Genomic DNA, 22,215 nt, shown 5'->3' with positions numbered 1-22,215 from the left:
CTGTACCGTAACTGTCGGTGTATACAGGACTATAATCACTAACAATTTCCAAAACGTCGTGTTTATTTTCAAACAAACAGGCACAGTAAACAAACTCATTATGTACAATTAAGTTAGTGGACATATTGTGTAATTTGGAAAATCACACATCAAAAACATCAGCGGGGCAAAGAGATGACGCCAGCCTTTCAAACTCTGTCACTGATGCCTAAAAATGAGAGATAAGAACACACATAACAAAACTATTAGCACTCAATTTATTTATGTTACAAGTAGAAATGTTCTATAACAAGTTACCAAATAAAACCATTAAAGCTACACTGAGACTAAATATACTGAACATCCTCATTAGGAATGATAGAAACATAGAATACAATAGAATAGCTACTTTATTGTTATTCAGAACATCAGTTAGTGCGCATTAGAATGCATTTTCAGTGCATTGACTCGCTTTTAATAAAAGTATAACAAATAAATCTTAAAATATAATACAAAAAGGACCTAAGATGTATATACACACAAATGTAAGAATATGAGAAAAAAGGTCTATATACATGTAACAGCTAAAAAAGACTGTATGTGATCATCAAAATAAATGTACTGTACAAAGAATACTTTGTATATAAAATCGAAATGACACGGTTTATAACCTACTTGCATACATGCTGAATATGGTTTCTCATGGATCCTATTAGGGACAAGTCATATCTATTCTGCCAATTATCTACTCTTTCTCTCTCACCTTCCACTCATCAACAGCAGCAGAAATTCGGTGTTCAGTCTGACTGATGCTCTCTCTTCCACCCTGAACCTTCTGTGCTAGAGCAGCATTCTCTGCTTGAATCTTTTTCAGCTCCCGTCGCATGTAGGCCTCCTGCTTTTGATAGTAAGGCATCAAAAAGCTGCAAAAGTCCTGCTCAGGGACCCCGCTTGGTCGCCTAAGACAACATTTGAGATGATGAGGGATTAAAATGCTTTGATTGTTAAAAAGCTGAAGTAACACAGTGGTGATATGCAGTGTAGTAAAGAAAGGCAATATAACTATAATACAAGATGCAAAGTTACCTTTTCAATCTGATTCACTGACAAAATGAAATTCTTAAATATACAGTTAGTACATTTAATGAAAAAATATTTCCACTTAGTTACTTTATCACTATTTAATTAAATAAAAAATAAGAAAAGAGAGAATTTCAGCAGTTTGGTAAGAAAATGCACAAAGCATATATAATTAAATGCTTAAGATTTCAGAAGTTCAAGTGTTTTCAAAGCGGTTTACTGACCATGCAGGGTCTGGACTGTCCTTGGTGGCTCTCTCTAGTTTGTCCAGCTCATTCAGTTTTAACTCTAGCTGGCCTTCTTCAATCAGTCTGTTGATATCTTCCTTCATGAGCAGGAAAACACAAACTTTTATGTCAACAAGTGAAAATAAAGACCAGTAGTAGATCAGTGAATATGGCATACAATGAGTATTTGGACAGCTATACAAATGTTGGTTTTGCCCAGAACAGTTATTTGGTTTGTCCTGTTGAATGACAAAATGCTAAACATTTAGTTTGATGCAGAATTTGTAATACTCATTTTACTGCTATCAGCAAGGAAATTGACAATAAATGTCATAAATGTAATAAATGTCATATATACAATGTTTAAAAAGGTGTATCACACATACAGCCTAAGCAATACACAATACAAAGGAGGCAGAAGTCCTCCCATTTGTTTTTGTTTTTTTAATACAGGGTTTTAATGTAATATGCTACAGACCTGTATGGTGCTCCGCAGCTCCTCTATGAACTGCTTGTGAATGCTCTCCATTCTCTGAGGGTTCTTACTGTACAGTGGACGAAACATGCTGGCGAATCTGTTAAAACTGTGAGAGAACAGTGTGAACAAAGTGAAGCAAAATATGACCTTTCCTGAAAATGATAGCTAAGGAATAAGTAGATCATTGACATTATAAGACACTACTGCTTGTGTGATATTAAAAGTATGTTTGGATAGGCCTTCTTTTTTGGAGGACAGGAGGACAATGGAACTGTTTGGTTTTCATCTGTAAGTAAAATAATATAAATATAAAAAATAATCATAACAGAGTGCCTGTCTGAAGTGTTAAATTTGCCCAAACCAGAGTTCTGAATCATTGTATTATAGATTTCTTGCTAACAAACACCACAGGATCATTCCTTTGTCAATTTATCTCACTATCTCACATGTGCAAGGATAAAAAAAAAAATCTGTATGGGAAAGATACACTTCTTAAAAGGAAATATGTCAAATTCAAGTCCAATATTTATCATAAGTGATCATAAGTAGTCTTCTAGATAACAAAAAATGTAAAATGAAAAAAAAATGCTAGGGCTCTTAAACAGCCCAACCTCCATCCATTATTTTTATTTATTTATTTAAAAAAAAATAAATAAATAACCCTATGATTTTGCACAATTCCCAACAAGCTTCCCTCTGCTTTTTCCCCAGAAACGACACGAACTGCAAGTAAGCTGTTCATCAAATGTTTTTTTTAAAGCTGAGGTTCATTAAATATGAAGCTTTTAGAACACTTCTTGACACTAAAACACTATATATAGTAATCAGAAACTTCCCCTTTATACCAAAATACCTCCACTTAGTTGTTAGTTTTACTTTTTAAGTCCCTTATTGTATTACTTTTTAAAATTAATCTCGCTATTCCAGGGTTTTTAAGCTATTTTGTTTTATGTTGTTTTTAATGCCTCGGTGTTGTGACACAGTGAGTCCCCTAAATTTAGGGATAATTTGAGGAAATATCTTATATATACTCTTGGGGTATTCTAGGTTATTATACTGGAGTTTTATTGGCTCACTTGAGATAAATTAAGACTGTATGTGTTCTAATAATGAGATCTTCACACTTGGTTTACTGTTTATTTAATGACCACCACCTTTGTAACTATTTGATGAGAAACATTCAAACCAGCTCTCACCCCTGTTTATATCCTTCGTGCAGAGGTAATATCATGACATACGTGTAGTTTACCGTAAAAACAAGGTAATAAACACAACACCCAACACGTTACCTGACATCTTCGATAAACTTGTTCAGGCTCTTCTGCATGACTTTGTCAAAAAGCTTCATCCTCTTGTACCGAGCCTCCGCCTCCGCTGTCGGTTTATTCGGTATCTGTGAGGAAGCTTCTCCTGTCGCTTCATTAGCCTGGCTTTCAGCTGAATCTTCCGCACCAGTTTTACCTGCACTGTGCACTTCTGTTGCTGACTTACTTTCCTCCATTTTTCAGCTGTCCCTGTTTATGTTTTGCAGCGCCCGCCAAATCTACGGCGAGCCGCCGGACCCAGAAACGACGCCGCCGCCCCCATTTGGCACATGCGCTCTGTAACACCGTAGCTCAACAGCTCCAGCTGTCATTTCTCCTCCAACACTCTGTCGCGGTGGTTCGTCTTCTCCGTCAGCATGGGTTTACTCACGGGACTCTGCGCTTTCTTGTATCACTTACCTCAGATTTACAAATGGCTGCTCAAGCCGTACTATATCACGTCCTTCCTCTTGACCATCTCCTTCGTGGTGGTGCGAAAGACTCCAGGTCTGTGCGAGCACCTGGTGACCCAGCGCGAGGACGGCAACTCCTGTGACTTTGACTGGGTGAGCATAGTGGTGGTGGGGGAGTTTCGGTAATGCTTGCGGTTACATTTGGTGGGGCTAATGAAGTCTCAGAAATATGAAATAAATAGAAGTAGTAAATAAACTTGACACAAAGTTGTTGTTTGTTTGTTTTTAATGATTTTGCTCCTTTTGTTTTACAGAGAGAGCTGGAGATCCTCATGTTTCTCAGTGCAATAGTGATGATGAAGAACAGGAGAGCTAGTGAGTAGTCTACCCCCCACCACACACAAACACACACACATCACACTGTCTTATGTGTAAACCTACTGATGAAAGTGTGTTTACACTATAAACTGTCACATCACAAAAAGTGGCCCAATCAACCATGTGGCCAATGATCCAAACCACTCAGCGAATCATAGGAAGCACCGGGATATGTTGCGATTTATTTGTTGACCTTAACTTTTTAGATAAAGTCAGGAACGTCGCTTTGTTTGTGTCTTTATTACATGCTGCTGTTAATCTTTAACCACACAGTCTGATGTTTAACTGTTTCCACTCCTTGATCTGATAAGCCATTTGAGAGGAACCCCCACTCTACTGAGAACGCACATCTGTAAAGTGATTCACTGTAAACTTTGGGTTTGTTGTGTAAACATTAAGGGAGTGGGAGGGGTTCACTTACACACTGCAAGGTCAACAGTATGAAGGTGTTCCTCTGCTGTTCATTCATTGTTCCCTGCTCTTTGTTTCCTCAGTCACAGTGGAGCAGCACATTGGGAACTTGTTAATGTTCAGCAAAGTGGCCAACTGTATCCTCTTCTTCAGGATGGACATTCGGTTTGGCATCCTCTACCTTGCGCTGTGCCTCGGTCAGTGGTCTCTCAAGCTACATACATACATACAATATTTACTCAGCCACCGATTGTGCAAGTTCCCCACTTAAAATGATGACAGAGGTCAGTAATTTGCACCACAGGTATACTTCAACTGTGAGAGACAGAATGTGGAAAAAAAAAAAAAATTCCATAATTCACATGGTAGGATTTGTAAAGAATTTATTTGTAAATCTGGGTGGAAAATAAGTATTTGGTCAATAACAAAAATACAACTCAATACTTTGTAACATAACCTTTGTTGGCAATAACAGAGGTCAAACGTTTACTATAGGTCTTTACCAGTTTTGCACACACAGTAGCTGGTATTTTGGCCCATTCCTCCATGCAGATCTTCTCAAGAGCAGTGATGTTTTGGGGCTGTCGCCGAGCAACACGGACTTTCAACTCCCGCCACAGATTTTCTATGGGGTTGAGGTCTGGAGACTGGCTAGGCCACTCCAGGACTTTCAAATGCTTCTTACGGAGCCACTCCTTTGTTGCCCGGGCGGTGTGTTTTGGATCATTGTCATGTTGGAAGACCCAGCCTCGTTTCATCTTCAAAGTTCTCACTGATGGAAGGAGGTTTTGGCTCAAAATCTCACGATACTTGGCCCCATTCATTCTGTCCTTAACACGGATCAGTCGTCCTGTCCCCTTGGCAGAAAAACAGCCCCATAGCATGATGTTTCCACCCCCATGCTTCACAGTAGGTATGGTGTTCTTGGGATGCAACTCAGTATTCTTTTTCCTCCAAACATGACGAGTTGAGTTTATACCAAAAAGTTCTACTTTGGTTTCATCTGACCACATGACATTCTCCTAATCCTCTGCTGTATCATCCATGTGCTCTCTGGCAAACTTCAGACGGGCCTGGACATGCACTGGCTTCAGCAGCGGAACACGTCTGGCACTGCGGGATTTGATTCCCTGCCGTTGTAGTGTGTTACTGATGGTGACCTTTGTTACTTTGGTCCTAGCTCTCTGCAGGTCATTCACCAGGTCCCCCCGTGTGGTTCTGGGATCTTTGCTCACCGTTCTCATGATCATTTTGACCCCACGGGATGAGATCTTGCGTGGAGCCCCAGATCGAGGGAGATTATCAGTGGTCTTGTATGTCTTCCATTTTCTGATGATTGCTCCCACAGTTGATTTTTTCACACCAAGCTGCTTGCCTATTGTAGATTCACTCTTCCCAGTCTGGTGCAGGTCTACAATTCTTTTCCTGGTGTCCTTCGAAAGCTCTTTGGTCTTGGCCATGGCGGAGTTTGGAGTCTGACTGGTTGAGGCTGTGGACAGGTGTCTTTTATACAGATGATGAGGTCAAACAGGTGCCATTCATACAGGTAACGAGTGGGGGACAGAAAAGCTTCTTACAGAAGACCTTACAGGTCTGTGAGAGCCAGGGATTTTCCTTGTTTGAGGTGACCAAATACTTATTTTCCACCCTGATTTACGAATAAATTCTTTACAAATCCTACCATGTGAATTCATGGATTTTTTTTCACATTCTGTCTCTCACAGTTGAAGTGTACCTCTGGTGCAAATTACTGACCTCTGTCATCATTTTAAGTGGGGGAACTTGCACAATCGGTGGCTGACTAAATACTTTTTTGCCCCACTGTATATATATATATATATATATATATATATATATATAGGTGTGTGGGTGTGTGTGTGTGTGTGTGTGTGTGCATAAAGCATTAGAATTACAGGGAAGCGGTCTGTCACAACCACCTTTAAAATTGTGTAGTGTAAACTGTGTCTACCAGTGGTTCTTAATTAGAAAAGCACAACTCTACTGCATTAACCATCCCCAGTCTGAAGGCAGTGACGCTGCACTAATTCTTTAGTTAAAGAGATATGTTAATGAGAATAGGAGTGGTCTTTTGTTTTGTTTTGACATGCCAAATTAATCAGCCCTCTGTATTCACCTTGTACTGATATCTAAAGCTCATCAAGGGGTTTCTCCTTGAGCCAGTGTTTCTGAGACATAATGTGCAACAGCAATTAGTCCCCATTTCTGTTACTGCTGTAAAAAAAAAAAGATCATTAATGTAATGTACTTGAAGCTAATTCCACTGATAAAAGTCCTCACACTTTTGACAAATTGTTCTTCATCTGAATACCATCCAGTGGGAAGTCGGTGTTATCACTGTACAGAAAAGTGGCATCAGCAGTTTTCTTGTATATATTTCAATTATTTTCCAATGCAGGTGAGGTGCAATGAGTATTTTTACTCTGAAGTCCTGAATTTTTCATCTGGCAAAGATTTATGTATTTATTTATTTAGTTTAAGAAAAAGCTTCACATCTTCTCTGTGAAGTGTTCTCCTGGTAAAGCAGCAATCTGAGCCCTGTTTAGAAACTTCTCTGAGCTTTCTGCAATCAGAACTTTTTATTAACTGGCCTACAGGTGGTGCCATTGTGTAATTTATATATAAAAACAGTGTCCGAAGATGGCAGAATTTAAGAAAGGAAACATAAAATGAGAAAACCTAAATAAGAAATAACACAAATAAAAATGTTTTTTTACCAAAGTATCATAGGTGAACACAGACTACCACTGGATAAACTGTAAAATGTACATTGTTTTTATCCTTTTTAAGCTCATCAGTCTGTTTATCTGTGTATTTTCTGCAGCATTTGTCATGACCTGTCAGCCACCTCTCTACATGGGCCCAGAGTACATCAAGTACTTCAGTGACAAGACCATCGACGTGAGTCCTGTCTGATATCAGCTGACCATTTGCATGTATAGTAGTGCCACTGGTCTTTGTAATGATAGATAAAAACAAAAGAGGTGGGAATTACTTACAGTTACATCAATTGGGAGTGTTATTTTATTTGAAAGTTAATGGAGTGATTGAGTCTATTAATCATTTTGTTTGAAATTAGCAGTTTCCATCAAACACTGAAATCCAGTTATATGATATTATATTAATTGTATGTCTGACATTTAAAAATTCCTAAACTAAAATACCAAAAAAAAGTGAACTATCTAACTGATCATGCCCTGCTCAGAGGGGTGGGTTGGTTTGAGTGTAACTTTGTGTTCTTCACTCATTAGGAGGAGCTGCAGCAGGACAGTCGTGTCACATGGCTCGTTGAATTCTACGCCAACTGGTCCTCTGATTGTCAGTCGTTTGCTCCCATCTTTGCAAACCTTTCTCTCAAGTAAGAAATCACACCCTTTACTCCAGTCGCATTCAGGTTTTCTAAGGTTAAATATTTCAGGACATAATTTTTTATTAAATCACCTGGTTCCTACCAAGTTTAAAATTATTTGAATACAGTTTCAGATGGACACGTGTCATATTACACCGTGTCATTAAATAGTTAATAAAAATTGTGCAGGAATTTTGTTTGGACCACTGTTCTTCACAGCATTGCTTCAGTTCATTGGGGTTTGCAGTGAGGCAGTTATGCACAGCATTGAGGTCTGGATTCGACTGGGCCATTGGAACACTTTGATTCTGCAGTCATTCTGTTGTAGATTTGCTGATGTGGTTGGGATCATTGTCCTGCTACATGACCCTTTTTTGTGGCCAAGTTTTAGTTTTTTGGAGAGATGGGCATACATGTGGAAGAGTTCATGGTCCACTCAGTGGAGTATCCAAGTCCTGTGGCTGCAAAACAAGCCCAAATCATCACCACTCCACTACCGTGCTTGACAGTTGCTTTGAGGTGTTTGTGGCTTATAAGCTTTGTTTGGGTGTCTCCAGACATGGCGATGCATGTTATGGCCTGTTACGACCCCGTCTGCCAGGGGACAGGGAGGAGTACATACATAAGCATACATACACAGGAACCTAAATGAAGAAAAGGTTTAATTGCAGAAATTCAAACTGAAAACCGACAGGGCTGCATTCTCCAGGCCACTGTGCAACCAGTTAACATGTAATACAATAACACAGACGAGGGCAAAAGTTAAGGTTTAACTAAGGCAAGTTAGCATCACAAAACTCCAATCAAACTAAGTTCACCCATATACCGGGGTTAACAAGCAAAGTTCAACACTATTAACAGGGTTTAACAAAAAGTTCAAAGAGGGAGGCACGAAGGGCAAACTGCATGTTCAGTCCTAAGCAGCAGCCACTGAGTGAAGGATTTCGATTTCCTTAGCAGGAAAGACAGTCAGGTGTATGTTGATACGCACCTGAATGCTTCAGACCAGAAAAGCTGCCAAAACATCTGTTTTTATGGATCTGCTACCCAACTGCTACTTACCATCTTAATTTCTTATGGAATTTGTAAGGATGTGCTTAGTTTAATCCACAGTGCTTCTGCATTTTTAATGACACAGTAAAACATGTCATGTGGTATTGTTCATATGAGGTAACATTTACCTAAATTTTAAGACTTGCTAAGGACCAAATTATTTTTTAATTATGTGCTGATATAGAAAAGAAGAAGAGTCTAGATGATATTTCATCTCAGTCAGGGTTTTTTTTATTTGAAAACAGAAATGACACTATGTAAAAAAAAAAAAAAAAAAAAAAAAGATCCAAGATGTTAGTTAACATTTTGAAACAATACCCTTGCAGATACATTATGCCTGATTGTTGCTGGTGTACCTGTTGTAGAGTCACTTTAAATGCAAGATAATGTAATTTACTTCATGTTAGAGAAACAGCTGTACGTTTGTCTCAAATGTCTCATGTGTCTTCCTTTATATTCTGCAGCTACAACTGTGCTGGACTCCGGTTTGGGAAGATAGACATTGGTCGCTATGAAGAGGTTTCAAAGAAGTCAGTTTTGGAGGGCTTTTTTGCCTTTAATAAATGATCTTTAATTATCCAGTATTGCTTGATGCTTTCTAGAATTCTATTGACTGGTATTAACTGTCTTTCTGAACAGGTACAGGGTTAGTACTTCTCCTCTGGCCAAGCAGCTACCTTCAGTTCTGCTTTTTCAAGGAGGACGGGAAGTTATGAGGCGTCCAATGGTGGACAGTAAAGGTAGAGCTGTATCTTGGACCATGAACGAGGTACGTCTATTCAGATTGTAACAAAACACATGAAATAAGACCTGAGTAGATGCTGCTTGCTTACACATGCAGACAGTATAAATACATTTTATCACCCACAGGAGAACATCATCCGAGAGTTTAACCTCAACGAGCTCTTCCAGAAATCCAAGAAGCTGAACAAAAGCCATGGTTCGAAGGAAGAGGAGCAGAATGGCTCTCAGCCACAAGAGGGCGGCGAGGAGCTTACTCCTGACACCGACAATGTGGAGCAGCCAAAAGAGAGCAAGAAAGACCAGTGAAGAGGAGAGGGGCTGCATCAAGTCTTTGCTTTGCTCTTAACATTTCTGTAACTTTCCTTATTGTAACAGCCAAATATTTTTAGTTTAAGGGAAGAAAACAGGCTCCACTACCACAAGAAATAGTCTCTACACTGTAAGTCTTTATTGTGGGAAATACCCATAAACGCTGATCTTATTTAAACGATCTGTGTGTGATGCAGATTGAAGCAGCAGCGATTTTGGAGCATTTTATTACACTAAGTTATTGACGAACAAAAAAGGTTTTTGCTAATTTTTTTTCCACTTTTGTCAACATGTCATTGGTTCTTTTGCTGCCTGTATTTATTGACTGGTTTGTTTACTTTTGTGTCAGAAAAGCCAAAGTAAAAGCTTGAGGTGAAACAAAGTAAGACTGTGTGCAACGATAAAATCCAAGACACATTCTCTTTCGACAGTTTGACCTTTTTATTCTGACAAGACATCTTTTTAAAAATTCTTTATAAGGCCATTTTGGAATTTTTTTTTTAAAATGTTCTCGTTACAGATAGTTGAAACTCGTTCCATTCATCACAGCCAACAACAGCAATATTTTATCTCACATAGAAGTTACTTGCTATACTCACATAGGTTCAGGTTGTTCAGTGGCCACCATCCCTTGGCCAGAGTGGGAAGAAAAAAAAAGTCAACACAGGTTCTCTTTATTTCTCTGTACGGCGGCTGCTTTGTGCCATTTGTGATTTTTTTTTTTCTGGATGCCACTCGCACAGAAACCGGATGGGCGTTTGACAATAATCTCACAAGAATGCACGCCAGGGAAGCAGCAATGAACCGAAAAATAACGTTTTTTAAAGAGTCACATGCACACTGAAGACACAGCCTGGTAGGGTATAAAACTCGTACTGAACAGTGATATTTGTGTGCTTCAAGCATGTACTTTCTCCCCCAAAATGATGTGCCATGTTCCTTTTAACATTCTGCAAACACTGCTGTGGGCCTTGACAGAAAAAAATAAATAAGCTTTCTGTAATGCCCAATCGTGAAAAACAAACACACTCCTCTTCTGATTAATCCCTTTCTTAACATGGCTGTGGGTATCAAAGTGAGAAGTGTTCCTTTTAACAAGAAAACAAAAGCAAATGAAGCAAGAAATTCTAAATACTTTAAGTAAAAAAAATGAAAATGATTAGAAAAAATAAAAACATGCTTCACTACGAATGGTCTCAAGGCAAGGAAAATAAACAAACCCCAACGAACACACTCGCCAATTTCAAACCAGTCCCTCTTACATATTCAGTGGCATGGCATTAAAATTTAATGAAATATAACCATAGTTTCTATTTTCTCTTTTTAAAAAAAACCAAACAAACTATCTGGGACTGGTTTGAAATCATGTACAGAACTACAAAGTTTCTTTCCACTGGTGAAATAAATAAGCCCTTCCCCGCTGCTCCTATTTGGCTGGCCATCTGTTAAAGGTATAAGGTTGCTAGCATCTTGATTGACTGACAGACAAAAACCTCTCAGAAAGAAAAGAGAATAAAAACACCAAAAAGACATACGATGATCTTAAAGCTACAAACAGATTTTGCATAATGTCTCTAGCATAAACATTACAAGCGTACATTCCACAAAGATGCTTGTGCTGCGATTGTGAGAATTAACATTTCTTTGTGGCTTTTAAGAATAGAAAAAAATAACCTGTAATTTTTTGCCACTTCAGGTGTCCACCAAAGGATCATTATCATCTTCTTCTTTGGACAGTGAAAACTCCAGCAAAAACTTTGAATAGCTGATGCAGCCATCATTTCTCAACAGGCAACTGATTTTTAAATCGCTTTCATGAACAATTACATACAGTATAACTGCCACCATTATCAATAGTCATCTCCAATACCTGACAATTTCACCCAATAATAATCTGTATACATTTATATAAAACAATATTTAAAAAAAGACTTATAAAACTAAAATGATACTGTCTTTATAGATTGGACTCTTTACTCCATGATTCTTATCAATATACAGATTGTGTGGTCCGTTCAGACATTATTATTGGTCAACAGTCCGAAATCCTCCCTCTTAAAGTTTTACATCCACTGGATAAAGGCCATCCTTTCTATGAGTGTCAGACACTGTTGTCAGTACTCTGTGTGCTAATGTACCAAAGTAAAATGGCAAATCATTGACTAGCTATGCGTGCTCTATAGACAAATCTGTACCCAGCTGTGATGATACAGTCGCATCAGTCTATGGCTCACAAAGTGGCTAAATGGAGACGATTGATCCCTGTGAAAAATAAACCAGTGTCCCCAGTTACACTTTGTTCAAATCTGAAAGGCTGGCAGAGAAGACTGGCCAGTGGCATTACAAAGATAATAAAGTGAGTACCAAACAGGCCTGCTCCCTTAGTCCAGCGCAGCAGGAGCCTGCAGTCATGAATAATATCCAGCTCGGGTAAAAGACAAGTAGAAGTTGTCCAGTGACTTTCTCCCATCCTTGTGGCAGATCATGTGGGATGTTTGTCACTTAAACCGATATCTCATATGTGGTCCCTCCGACGCCGGTTACCTTCTTCACCCCTCCCCCTGGTTTGGATGTGGTGTGATTAGCCAAGACTGGGCGAGAGGTGGATCTGATTGGACAGCCATCGGGAGGGGAGGAGCCACATCAGGGTAGAGGAGAGAGAAGAGAGGGAGATGGAGGTGAGTGGTTCTTTTTTGAAAATAAAGCACTAACCGCAGATGTTTCTTTACGCGAGATCTTGTAAGGCATTCGGTAACTACACTGAGTGAGGACAGGGGAAAGACACAAAAGGCTACAAGACAAAACACAGCAGCATGGGCAGACATGTCACATTCCAACAACTAAACCAAAAAGACTTACACAGACACAGTTTACTATTCAAGCACTAAACAGGTAAAGACTGTAAGTAAAACATGAAGGAGGAAAAGGAAGACTCACACAGATCATGGAAGAAGAGGAGGGCTGACACAAACCAGGAAGGAAGAGGAGTAGGAAAAGGAGAAGGAGGAAGAAGAGTAGCAGGCTGACGGATCTGGCGACGGATCACTACTCACTGTGTAGCCTGTTGCCCTCCTCCCCCTCCCAGCACAGCGCCTCCTCCTGCAAGTCGAGGCTTGTGCTGAGGCCCTGCCTCCATATTGTAAGGCAGGGACTTGCCTAGGGAGAGGCCACGAGGAGGCGGGGAGACAGGGGGCTCGAGCGATCGAGCCCCAGGAGAAGAGGATGAGGAAGAAGGGTTACGAGGGGGACGGGAAGAGAAGTCCTGGTTATGCTGAAGCAGGTGGTGGGTCTCAAGTGGCCCAGCGGAGGAGGGAAGGGGAGGGCTGACAGCACGCAGGTAGGCCTTGTGGGGGGAGGAGAAAGTGGCAGAGCCCTGGAGCAGCTGCCCCTCCCTCTGCTGGGCAATCTGAGCTGAGAGAAAGGGCGACGTGTAGCCCTGCAGCGGAGTACTGGGTGACACCACCTCAGTCTGGCCCCTTACAGCTGAAGAGAGAAATGGAGCATGAGGCTTCTGTGGTGACAGCTCGTGGGCGGCTGACTCGAACTCTGGGCTCTCGGATGGTGTCAGCAGGCTGTCATAGGACAGGCTGCCATTCCGAGGTGTCTGATTGGCCAGGCTTTTGTAGCTGGTGTCTGTGGTGCCCTCTGAATGGAGCGTGGCCAGCGGGTTATGTGCAGTGTGTGCTGAGCGCAGGCTGGAGGAGTGTGAGCCACCAGTGGACAGAACCAGAGAGGATGGGTAGGAGGTGTAGGAGCGCCCAGTCAGGGAGTAACCTGACATGCCCCCTAACACCCCACCAGCAGTCCCGCCAGGGCCTCCGGGGCCCTCGCCCCTTTCCCCTCCCCCTCTGCGCACCCCTACACCTCCCCCCACCACTGTGGTTCCATCCAAGCTGCTCGGCTCAGAGCGGTAGCTAGGTTGGCGGCTGGACTGCAGGATGGAAGGAGACGGAGAGTCAAGGCTCTCTCCACGGATCATCTGAAGAGGAGAGAGGAGGAGAAACAGACCAAAGGGGAGAGGGTAAGGAAAAGTGTGATGAAGATGAAAGCAGGAGTAAAGAGGGGAGGGAGAAAGATGAAAATTACCACCTTGCCGTGGGAATAGAAAGCAGAGAACAGAAAGCAATTTTGTAGAGATTTTTAAACAGGAAAAAAAAACAAAAGAGTGGTGGGGAGAACTGGATGCTTGACCGGTGCGCTACTCAATCATCACACTACTGGATTGGGAATATTGACTGATTTCAACAAGCACTAACACTGCATGTCAAAGACTGTGTGTGTCAACAAATGAATGGAAATACAAAAACATATGGAACATGAACTATACATTGCAGTCAATGCAGTCTCAGGGGAAAAGGACAGATCAATTCAAACACACAGAGACAGCCAAAGGGATACAGGTATACACACGTACTGAGACTTACTGATCAACCGATGGCCACTGAATGAACAATTTAAAGTAAAAAAAAGAGGGGCATGTATTAACCATTAAGGATTTAGAGGGGCAGGGCATATAAGCCACCAACGCTTCCCCTGTTTCACGCATTAAGCTTGAGCACATCTGTGAGTTTTTCCTCATTAAGCTATGTATAAATCAACAAGGCTGTGTGCAGATGGTATTTTGATTTGATTATGTCTGCGTTTTAAATGTAATTAACTTCAGCTATTTTTTCCTTTTCGTACATGGTTTACACAGAGCACTTTAAGGTGTCTGTAAACTAAGATCTACCTTGTTGGGATGTGTGAGTGCAGTGTGGTTTCTCCCTGGGCTGTTGAAGGTTGGCCGGTACTTATACATTGATGGCGTAGGTGGTGCTTCAGTCAGCAAGCTGCTCTCTGAGTGACAAGAAACCAAAAGTGACATTTGAACAAGGTCTGTTTATGATTAGAAAACAAATATTTATCTATTTACACAAAAGCTATGAACTCTCTCTGCATATTCTGTCATACAAAGTGGAATCCTAGGTTCAATTATGCATTTGTATGTGCATCTCACCCTCTGTGTCAGCACGGGGAAGGCCAGGGTAACGAAGCTCTGGCTTTGGAGGAGGAGGAGCCTCTGCATCCGCTGACTGGCTCTCCATCTGATCTAGACTACTCTTGGACTGGAAAGGACGAGGACCGAAAACAAAAAGCCATTCAGTGAAATCAGTGGTTGGACTGCCTGGAACAGAGAGCTACATCTGTAACGTTTTCCAGGTTTTCATATCTGATTAATGTTGCAGACAATTTCAGGATCCTGTGGGAGTGAATTATCATTTCTCATAACCAAACATTAAAAAAGAAAAGAAAGTTTGACACCCAATGACTGAGGGGAAAATGTAAATAAATAATTAATTAATTAAAAGAATGCATCTTCCATCACACAAACTCTTGAATGTTTTGAGTTTTGCCCTCCATGCTATGGAGTCGCGACAGACACACACCTCTCTCAAAACACGCAGTTTCACAACATAGATGGTGATACATGGTAATACTAACAAGTTTTAAAGTCAATATTTGGTACAATGACCTTTATTCTTCAACACAGGCAGCTTTCTAGTATGTTCTTCAAGTAGTCTTCAGGAACACTTCTCCAGGCTTCTTGAAGGACTCTTCTTTGCATATTAGCTGCATTTTGATCTGTTCTCTGTCAAGATGATCCCACTCATCCCGAACACATGTAGAGTGTTCCAGGCTTTGGGGAGACCAACCCATGACTCATAGTATCACACTGCTGGTTTTTTGTTTCCTTTTAAATCCAGATATTTTTTTTTACTGTATTTGCAGTGTTTTTGGGAGTACTATCAAAAACGAAGCCACTACCATTAAGATGCTTTCCACAAGTACTCCATGTTGGCTCAATATCTTGCAATTCTTTTCTGCAATCATAATTATAACAAAATCTCCAATCTAATCCAATCCAAAATATCCAAAACCGCTAGCTGAAATGCAGTCCTAAACCAGTCACATGCATTTCAGCTAGTGGTGATCAACAACTCTTTAACCACTCTTGTTGGAAGATTCTGACAAAATAACACAAAGAAGAAGAAGACTACTATTAAGTTATTCAATCTCTACTAATATTATGGTCTGCAAAACTACACCTGCTGCTACTTTCCAGCAGCTGCAGCACCAATATAAACTACATTAGCTGACTGCTAACAACCAGAGTTTGTGTTGCTTCTGACCTTTTAATATTTAAACATGAAATTAAAATTGATGAAATATTTTGTGCCCCAGATTTCTCTTCTCTAAAACTCATACCACAGTAATGATATAGACATACAGCATATCTGTGGAGCTGTTATATCCAGACTTCTCTGTACAGACTGCATGTGTTTGTTCAATTCATTATAACTCACCCTAGTGCTATGTCGGTCATTCTGGATGCCGTTGTCCAAGACCTTGGCTTCTAGTTGAGCTTCAGTGAGAGCAGGTCTAAGAAAAGGTGGCTGAACTTCCATCATCTGCCGGCCCCGCCAACGACCTATGTATCTATATCACACACACACACACACACACGTATTCAAAAAGATACAACCCAGCTGTGTTGACCAACACCTCACCCACTCACTCCAAAGGTCTGCATTAGATATTTAATTACCTCAACAGACCAGAATGAACTATAAAAGAGTAGGGTGGAAAAGTGGAAGGGGAGAGAGAGCAATGGAAAGAAAGAGGTAGTGGAAAAGGAATAACTGCAGAGCTGAGTGTTAAACGGGGGGAGTAAACAGATGAGTGCAGAGAAGAAAGATTGCTGACCTGGGGGCTTGGGAGCTGCAGAGTACATGGGTAATATTCCTCAAGCAGCCGTTGGTGAAAGGGTTAACGCCTCCCCGAAACTTCCCTGTCACCTACGGAGATGGAGCGAGATAAAACAGTTGCATACCTAACAAAAACACATTAACTAGTGTAAAGCATGCCTGACTTATCTCAGTGATGCAGACCGTGATTTGCACAACCACCTCTGGTATGTACCTGTTCATTTGTGGTTCGACCGCGAGCCACCAGCACTATGTGAAACCCAGTCAGACCAGCGACTGGGACAAAAAACAGGCCAGCCACACACATCACACCCATACTGGTGGGGGGGGGGTTGTCAAGGAAATCACAAAAAGAAAAACCCCTGTCATAAGACACAGGAAAATCTATTCCAATGATGTGTTTTGTGTTTGAGAGTTCCATAATGTGTTGTGCATTTCTATGACAGACTCATGCCAAGTAAAGGATACGTAACAGCAGCACCTGGCGTGTCCAACTCCTGTTGGTGGTGCAGGACATAAACCAAGCCAAAGCCAAATACGTTCATGATGTGGGTTGTGAGAGAAAGTAAGAACAGGAAGAAATAACGATAATTCCTCCGACCAATGCAGTTGTTCACCCAAGGACAGTGGTGATCAAAATCCTAAGAATAAATAAGAAGATTAAAAGATATCTCTCAGAGGGAAACGATAAGGATAAGCAACAACTACAGTACATCACATTGCATGTCCACACAATTTCCACCTCCCACACTCACACATGAAAACTAAGAATAGGACAGATCTAGGCTGTGTAGTGAAACCACACAGGAGTGTATAGAAGCCCACTGTGAAATTAGGACTTGCTATTAAAACTGAAAGACATTTTAACATGAATATTTAAGTCATTTTATTACATTAAGTGCTTAAACTCATGGAAACATCAGATTTCCAAGATTGTGTTTCCCTACCATTTCGTTTATAGGTTAAAAAAGAAATAGCATAACCAAGGCAACAACAGAAATATTAATTAAAAGATTTTTAGCATACATAATTACAAAACATTATCCAATCTTTAATGAAGTTCACTCATTGCTGTATGATACTACCAATTCATTTCTAATTTAGAGCCACAAGAATACCCAGTCAACATTATTAAGCAGGGACAAATGTATAATTATGTACCTCCACACAGTTGTCGCACACTGAGCAGTGCGAGCAGCGCGGTGGTCGGTAGAAGCGGCATGTTGAGCACCACTTCATGCGCACCTGGATGCCTTTGATCTCCACTGTCTTATAGAGTGGAGCGCGGAAATCATCCTCTTTGTCCTCATCTTCCTCCGCTGCAGACACAGACACAACCTGAGATTAAACTCGTATCATAATCACCTAATAACCATCTCACTCGGTCTCTCTAAATTATTTTATAGGCAGTGAGTATTCCAACAAATAGTCTTATTTTGCATGTACTTTAAAAGTATTGCACATGCATCATTAGGATGTGACATTTTACTTTCTAGAAGTTTACCTCTGGGAAAGATTCCAGGATCCATAAAAGTGGCCATGCAGAAGTTGGCGAGGGTGAAGAGGAAGATTACGCCATTATATATAGGAATGACAGAGGAGAAATGCTCTGACAACCATGGACACCTGGAGAGTGTTAAGGAGGATGGAAACAAAATTACAGTTAGACAAGCTTCCACCAATCCCCACACTTAGTGGTAAGATGTGGAAAGGAAAAAAAGTAACCAAGTAACATTTCACACTCCATCATCAACTTCTTATAAGCTTATGTGCAAGCTAAACAACTGCCCACAGAAGCTGCTCAGTGGCAGAAATAGGAGACTGTGTTTGTGTTGGGGAGGTGACAGGTGTGGCTGCAATAAACTATGAACAAATGTTCCTGAAAAGCTGTCAACTTACTTTGAATGAAAAAAAAACAGCAAAAAAAACCCTGCTTATTTTAACACCGAACATAATGCATGTGGACGTTTACACATCGCTCCAGCATGTACAAACACATGTGTATGTACACACATGTAGGCCCTTTAAACCCATGTTTGATATGAAACAAAACCAAGAAACACTCACGTGAAGCAGAAGAAGAGCGTTGTGGCTCCGACAAGGAAAGTGGTGGCTGCAGACACCGGGACGTACCGGCTGGGTCGAAATGGACGGGGAGGAGCAGAAGCAACGCCACCTACTCCTCCCCCAACCCCCCCACTGCTGAAGCCAGGCATCAGAGATAGAGAGAGGGTGGAGGAAGACAGAGAGAGGTAGCTATCTACTGTCTACCTGCTGTAAAGGGGTGCTTTCCAGGTCAAAATGGCATATGTGGCGTTCGTCTGGGAGGAGGGGCCATAGCTACTGACTGGAAAAGAAAACCAACACTATGCAAAGCAGCAAATAAAGGGAAACATGAGGGGTTTTCTGTGTCCAGAAACTAAATGTCTCCCAGTACTAATATAATCACTAAAAACAGATTTATTTTTTTTTACATAGCAATATACAAACTGCTGTGTACAGCTTGTTGTAAATATTTAATTTGTGTGCATAATCTTAATAGAAGCTTAGAAAAGCAAAACTATACAAGAGCAGTGTGATACAAAAATATGTATAGGTAATTCATAAATATTTTTGTATGGCTTTAATGGAACTGTATTTGGTGCAACAATATAAATAAATCTAATCTTCTACTGTTACTCCCTGGCACCAGTGCAACCGTAACACTGCTGTGCATATACGCGAAAGGACCAGCACTCACGCACAAAACACTGGAACAGCTCAGGGTTTACATTAATGCTCCATCACTGGGCTTCAGTTCTGATTATCCCGCTCAGTGAAAATGAAAAGACCAGAAAAATTAAAGAGGTAGTGGGTGTACAGCCAACAGGCCGAGAGCAGAAGCACATGGAGGAGAACAGGCAGAGGATTGAGCGCAGCAGCTGCTGATGACTTCTGTGATCCTCCCGAGAAGGCTTATTTAGGCACTGGGTGGGTGGAAGAAACTGAGGATAGTGGCAGGAGGGAGAGTTCCAGCATTTCAAACTTAGTCCACAGGGGAAAACAACTAAACAAACAAATTCAGTTTTAAACCAGTTGTGGGAATCCGTTTAACATCAAACTAAAGTCCAGCTGGGATTTGTTTTCAAAAAAGCTGCTATTAAAAAGAAAAGAAAAATCATTAAAAAAAAGATGTCTAGCCTTTTATTTACTAGGAAAATAACTCAAAAAACCAAGTGGAGTCCCCTGGATCTTCTGAGACTCCTGTTGTCAGTCTCTGTGTCATTAAGGGCACAAAACCAACTCATTCCACATGGAAGTCCCGTGTATGTCACCGAGGTGTCACCACTTTTTGCTGGGATTGGGTCTTCCACCTCCAAATTCTCTGCAGATTGAGCTCTTTTCCCATACTGCGTCTCCTAAAGAAAGCCACGTAGAGTTTGGATATCACATGGTTGGATGCATTTCACACCTTTTTTCCCCCTCAAATAAACAAACCAAAAATCCCAAAACAAAAACAAAAGCAAACAAAAAGATCTTTGGCTCCTTTTCTTCTTTCACACTTGGGTTCTTTGTGCAAGTTGCTGGACAACCCTGTAAGAAAAATAAATCACACAAAAACTCAATGAGCAGAACAAAGACAGGACCAGAACGAATTTGTTTCAAATAATTGAAGCTTTAATGAGCCCTTGGTTCAGATCAATAGTGTCCAACCAGTTTGTTCCCACAGTACACCTACATTAATAGTCCCACAAAGTCTATATAGCAAGATGAAGCCACTTCTAGCTGCAATTTTGCTTCATTGGAACGCAGCATGCCAACTACAATTTAGTGGTTTGAATCACACAGAAAGTAATCTTTTTGCCCCTCCTGCTATCAATCAGACCATCTAACCTGTAGAAATATGGCAAATTAAAATCTTATTCATTATTTTTTTGTGTAGCTAGAACAATATTTGTGATGACTTCCGCCTCATGAAAAGAAGGTCCTGGGTTCAAATCCAATTTGAGACCTTTCTGTGTGGAGTTTGAATGTTCTCCCCGTGTCTGTGTGGGCTCTTTCCAGATACTCTGCCTTCCTCACACAGTCCAAAGATAAGGATGAGATTAGGTTGAGTCCTAATTCTGAATTAGCCCCCTTGCAATGCTGAAGTGAAGTCCTATCTGCCTTTAGGAAGACCATTTTGGAAACCCGTGATTAGAGTAATGGGTTTTTGATAACCACTATATTTGCATTACATTTATTATCTTTGTCCTATGTGGTGGCAAAGTAAATCTTTGCATCTCTGACTGCCAATGCATAATACATCTCATACCATAAGCGTGGAATATAGAATTACCAAATATGTTTGAAAACATGTATACTACAATGTTTTGCAGGTAGCCTTCAATGTATTTCCTTGTTAAATCACAGGCCAAAGGTCTTCGTTTGATTTCACAACAAACCAGACTCACTGACCAAGTTCCTCCTTTCTCTACAAGCTTGCCTTAAGCAGTGTGGGTATTTCACCATAACCCCGTCACCACCTCAGTGACCTCAGGTTGTCAGATGGAAATACCTTCCACGAAGGGAAACTGAAAACAACACACAGACACAACAATCTGTGGAAAAGGTGCACGCCTTTCACACACACAATCACAAAAACTAGTCTGTGAGTACACTGAAAACGGATCCGAAGCAACAGTGTAATCTGATCGTTTGGACACACCTCTCTCGTCAACAACCGTCCGTACTAACAAATGGCAGAGAGAGGTGTCAGTAGGTAATAATCGCACTTGCCCCAAAACTACCCCCCACCACTATAATACATGTTAATCCTAAAATCTCCGTGTCGAGCATTGCTTATCATGTCACCGCAACAATCCACACATCGCATGCTACAACCGGTCAAGCAAATTTAATACATTTTCCGAGTAACAGTGACATACTTTAAATCTACACCCCTAGACAGACTTTGACTTCATCTCAAAATGAAACCTTACACATACCAACCGTTAAACAGCAGGCCAGGGCAGTGCTAGAATTCAGTCAAGACCAGCTAACGTTATCATAATCAGCTGCCAACACCGTGAACCTCATCAAAATGCACACACCACTGTTTTAAAACCAAAAGCCGCCGAGAAGTAGTAGCCCATGCGACCTACAAAAACCCATTAAAACACGACCCATACTTGGAAAGATACTGAGTAGGTAATCATACAGTGAGCTTTTACCTAGCCTAAAGTTGTTGTTTTTTTGCGACACTGTACGATCCTTTACCACAGCTATAAGAGTTAGCTTAACATTAGTTATCTGGCTAGCATGAGAGCTGTACAGTAGCAAATAGATTTTCATTAACAACTGACGAAACAACTGTGGCGAATTTCACCTGAAAAATGGCTAAAAAGAAGAGGTAAAACACACACCTAATCATGAACACACGAGGTGTCTTGCTTGTAGGGTGTGGGTCGATTCGGTCCTCCTTGAGTTAGCCGCTAGCAACCTACTTAGCTCGCCTGCTAGGCCGACGTAGGAATCCCGGAAGTAGCCCGTCAGGCCTCAGGTGGGGCAACCAGCCAATCACAGACATGGAAGGCGTCGACTCTGGGAAAAGAAAAACACTGTGCGTGATGGGCCAGTATTTTTTTTTTTTACTAGAAGTAATTCTATACAGATTAACCCTAAAACGATTATGTGTTATGTTCTAGCAACATGTGAGTACTTTCATACACTTTCTAAAAGACAATAAGGTACGAGCCACAAACAAC

General features: G+C 40.9%; 3 protein-coding genes across 6 annotated transcripts; 1 reads left to right on the top strand and 2 right to left on the bottom strand.

Moving 5' to 3' along the window:
• Positions 1 to 8: 8 nt before the first annotated feature.
• pmf1 (polyamine modulated factor 1) lies at positions 9 to 3,348 on the bottom strand. The gene is made up of 5 exons (XM_085178658.1): positions 3,054 to 3,348; positions 1,765 to 1,870; positions 1,284 to 1,384; positions 743 to 938; positions 9 to 208 (listed from the first exon to the last, which is right to left on the bottom strand). The coding sequence occupies exons 1-5, from the start codon at positions 3,263 to 3,265 to the stop codon at positions 143 to 145; spliced, it is 681 nt and encodes a 226-aa protein (XP_085034784.1). The 5' UTR covers positions 3,266 to 3,348; the 3' UTR covers positions 9 to 142.
• Positions 3,349 to 3,361: 13 nt separating this feature from the next.
• tmx2a (thioredoxin-related transmembrane protein 2a) lies at positions 3,362 to 11,085 on the top strand. Its single transcript, XM_085178639.1, has 8 exons — positions 3,362 to 3,634; positions 3,796 to 3,856; positions 4,354 to 4,467; positions 7,113 to 7,189; positions 7,540 to 7,646; positions 9,155 to 9,220; positions 9,330 to 9,459; positions 9,561 to 11,085. Exons 1-8 carry the CDS (start codon positions 3,446 to 3,448, stop codon positions 9,738 to 9,740), a joined length of 924 nt encoding a protein of 307 aa, XP_085034765.1. The 5' UTR covers positions 3,362 to 3,445; the 3' UTR covers positions 9,741 to 11,085.
• Positions 11,076 to 22,023, bottom strand: zdhhc5b (zDHHC palmitoyltransferase 5b). 4 transcript variants are annotated; one of them, XM_085178580.1, is made up of 13 exons: positions 21,874 to 22,017; positions 20,955 to 21,042; positions 18,557 to 20,062; positions 17,994 to 18,115; positions 17,651 to 17,808; positions 16,958 to 17,130; positions 16,704 to 16,806; positions 16,488 to 16,579; positions 16,088 to 16,220; positions 14,740 to 14,848; positions 14,473 to 14,579; positions 12,797 to 13,722; positions 11,076 to 12,351 (listed from the first exon to the last, which is right to left on the bottom strand). In XM_085178580.1, the coding sequence occupies exons 3-13, from the start codon at positions 18,703 to 18,705 to the stop codon at positions 12,246 to 12,248; spliced, it is 2,178 nt and encodes a 725-aa protein (XP_085034706.1). In that variant the 5' UTR covers positions 18,706 to 20,062; positions 20,955 to 21,042; positions 21,874 to 22,017; the 3' UTR covers positions 11,076 to 12,245. The 4 variants fall into 4 exon arrangements, 3 of the variants coding, with proteins under 3 accessions (XP_085034706.1, XP_085034702.1, XP_085034716.1); XM_085178576.1 differs by lacking the exon at positions 20,955 to 21,042 and having other exon boundaries at positions 21,874 to 22,023; XM_085178590.1 differs by lacking the exons at positions 20,955 to 21,042; positions 21,874 to 22,017 and adding an exon at positions 21,461 to 21,864.
• Positions 22,024 to 22,215: the final 192 nt, after the last annotated feature.

Source organism: Neolamprologus multifasciatus, chromosome 2, assembly GCF_963576455.1.
Source record: "Neolamprologus multifasciatus chromosome 2, fNeoMul1.2, whole genome shotgun sequence".
Taxonomy (NCBI): domain Eukaryota; kingdom Metazoa; phylum Chordata; class Actinopteri; order Cichliformes; family Cichlidae; genus Neolamprologus; species Neolamprologus multifasciatus.
This window is presented reverse-complemented; position numbering and strand designations above follow the sequence as displayed.

What these genes read in the sequence shown, in the direction of transcription:
- tmx2a (XM_085178639.1), top strand. Translation starts at nt 3,446, where the DNA reads ATGGGTTTACTCACGGGACTCTGCGCTTTCTTGTATCACTTACCTCAG. An exon ending in GATGAAGAACAGGAGAGCTA is followed by an intron (nt 3,857 to 4,353) that starts GTGAGTAGTCTA and finishes TTGTTTCCTCAG; the next exon opens with TCACAGTGGAGCAGCACATT. An exon ending in TATGAAGAGGTTTCAAAGAA is followed by an intron (nt 9,221 to 9,329) that starts GTCAGTTTTGGA and finishes CTTTCTGAACAG; the next exon opens with GTACAGGGTTAGTACTTCTC.
- pmf1 (XM_085178658.1), bottom strand. Translation starts at nt 3,265, where the DNA reads ATGGAGGAAAGTAAGTCAGCAACAGAAGTGCACAGTGCAGGTAAAACT. An exon ending in AAGTTTATCGAAGATGTCAG is followed by an intron (nt 1,871 to 3,053) that starts GTAACGTGTTGG and finishes GTTCTCTCACAG; the next exon opens with TTTTAACAGATTCGCCAGCA. An exon ending in AGCTGCGGAGCACCATACAG is followed by an intron (nt 1,385 to 1,764) that starts GTCTGTAGCATA and finishes CTGCTCATGAAG; the next exon opens with GAAGATATCAACAGACTGAT.
- zdhhc5b (XM_085178576.1), bottom strand. Translation starts at nt 18,705, where the DNA reads ATGCCTGGCTTCAGCAGTGGGGGGGTTGGGGGAGGAGTAGGTGGCGTT. An exon ending in TCCTGGAATCTTTCCCAGAG is followed by an intron (nt 17,809 to 17,993) that starts GTAAACTTCTAG and finishes CTGTGTCTGCAG; the next exon opens with CGGAGGAAGATGAGGACAAA. An exon ending in ATGACCGACATAGCACTAGG is followed by an intron (nt 14,849 to 16,087) that starts GTGAGTTATAAT and finishes CGTCCTTTCCAG; the next exon opens with TCCAAGAGTAGTCTAGATCA.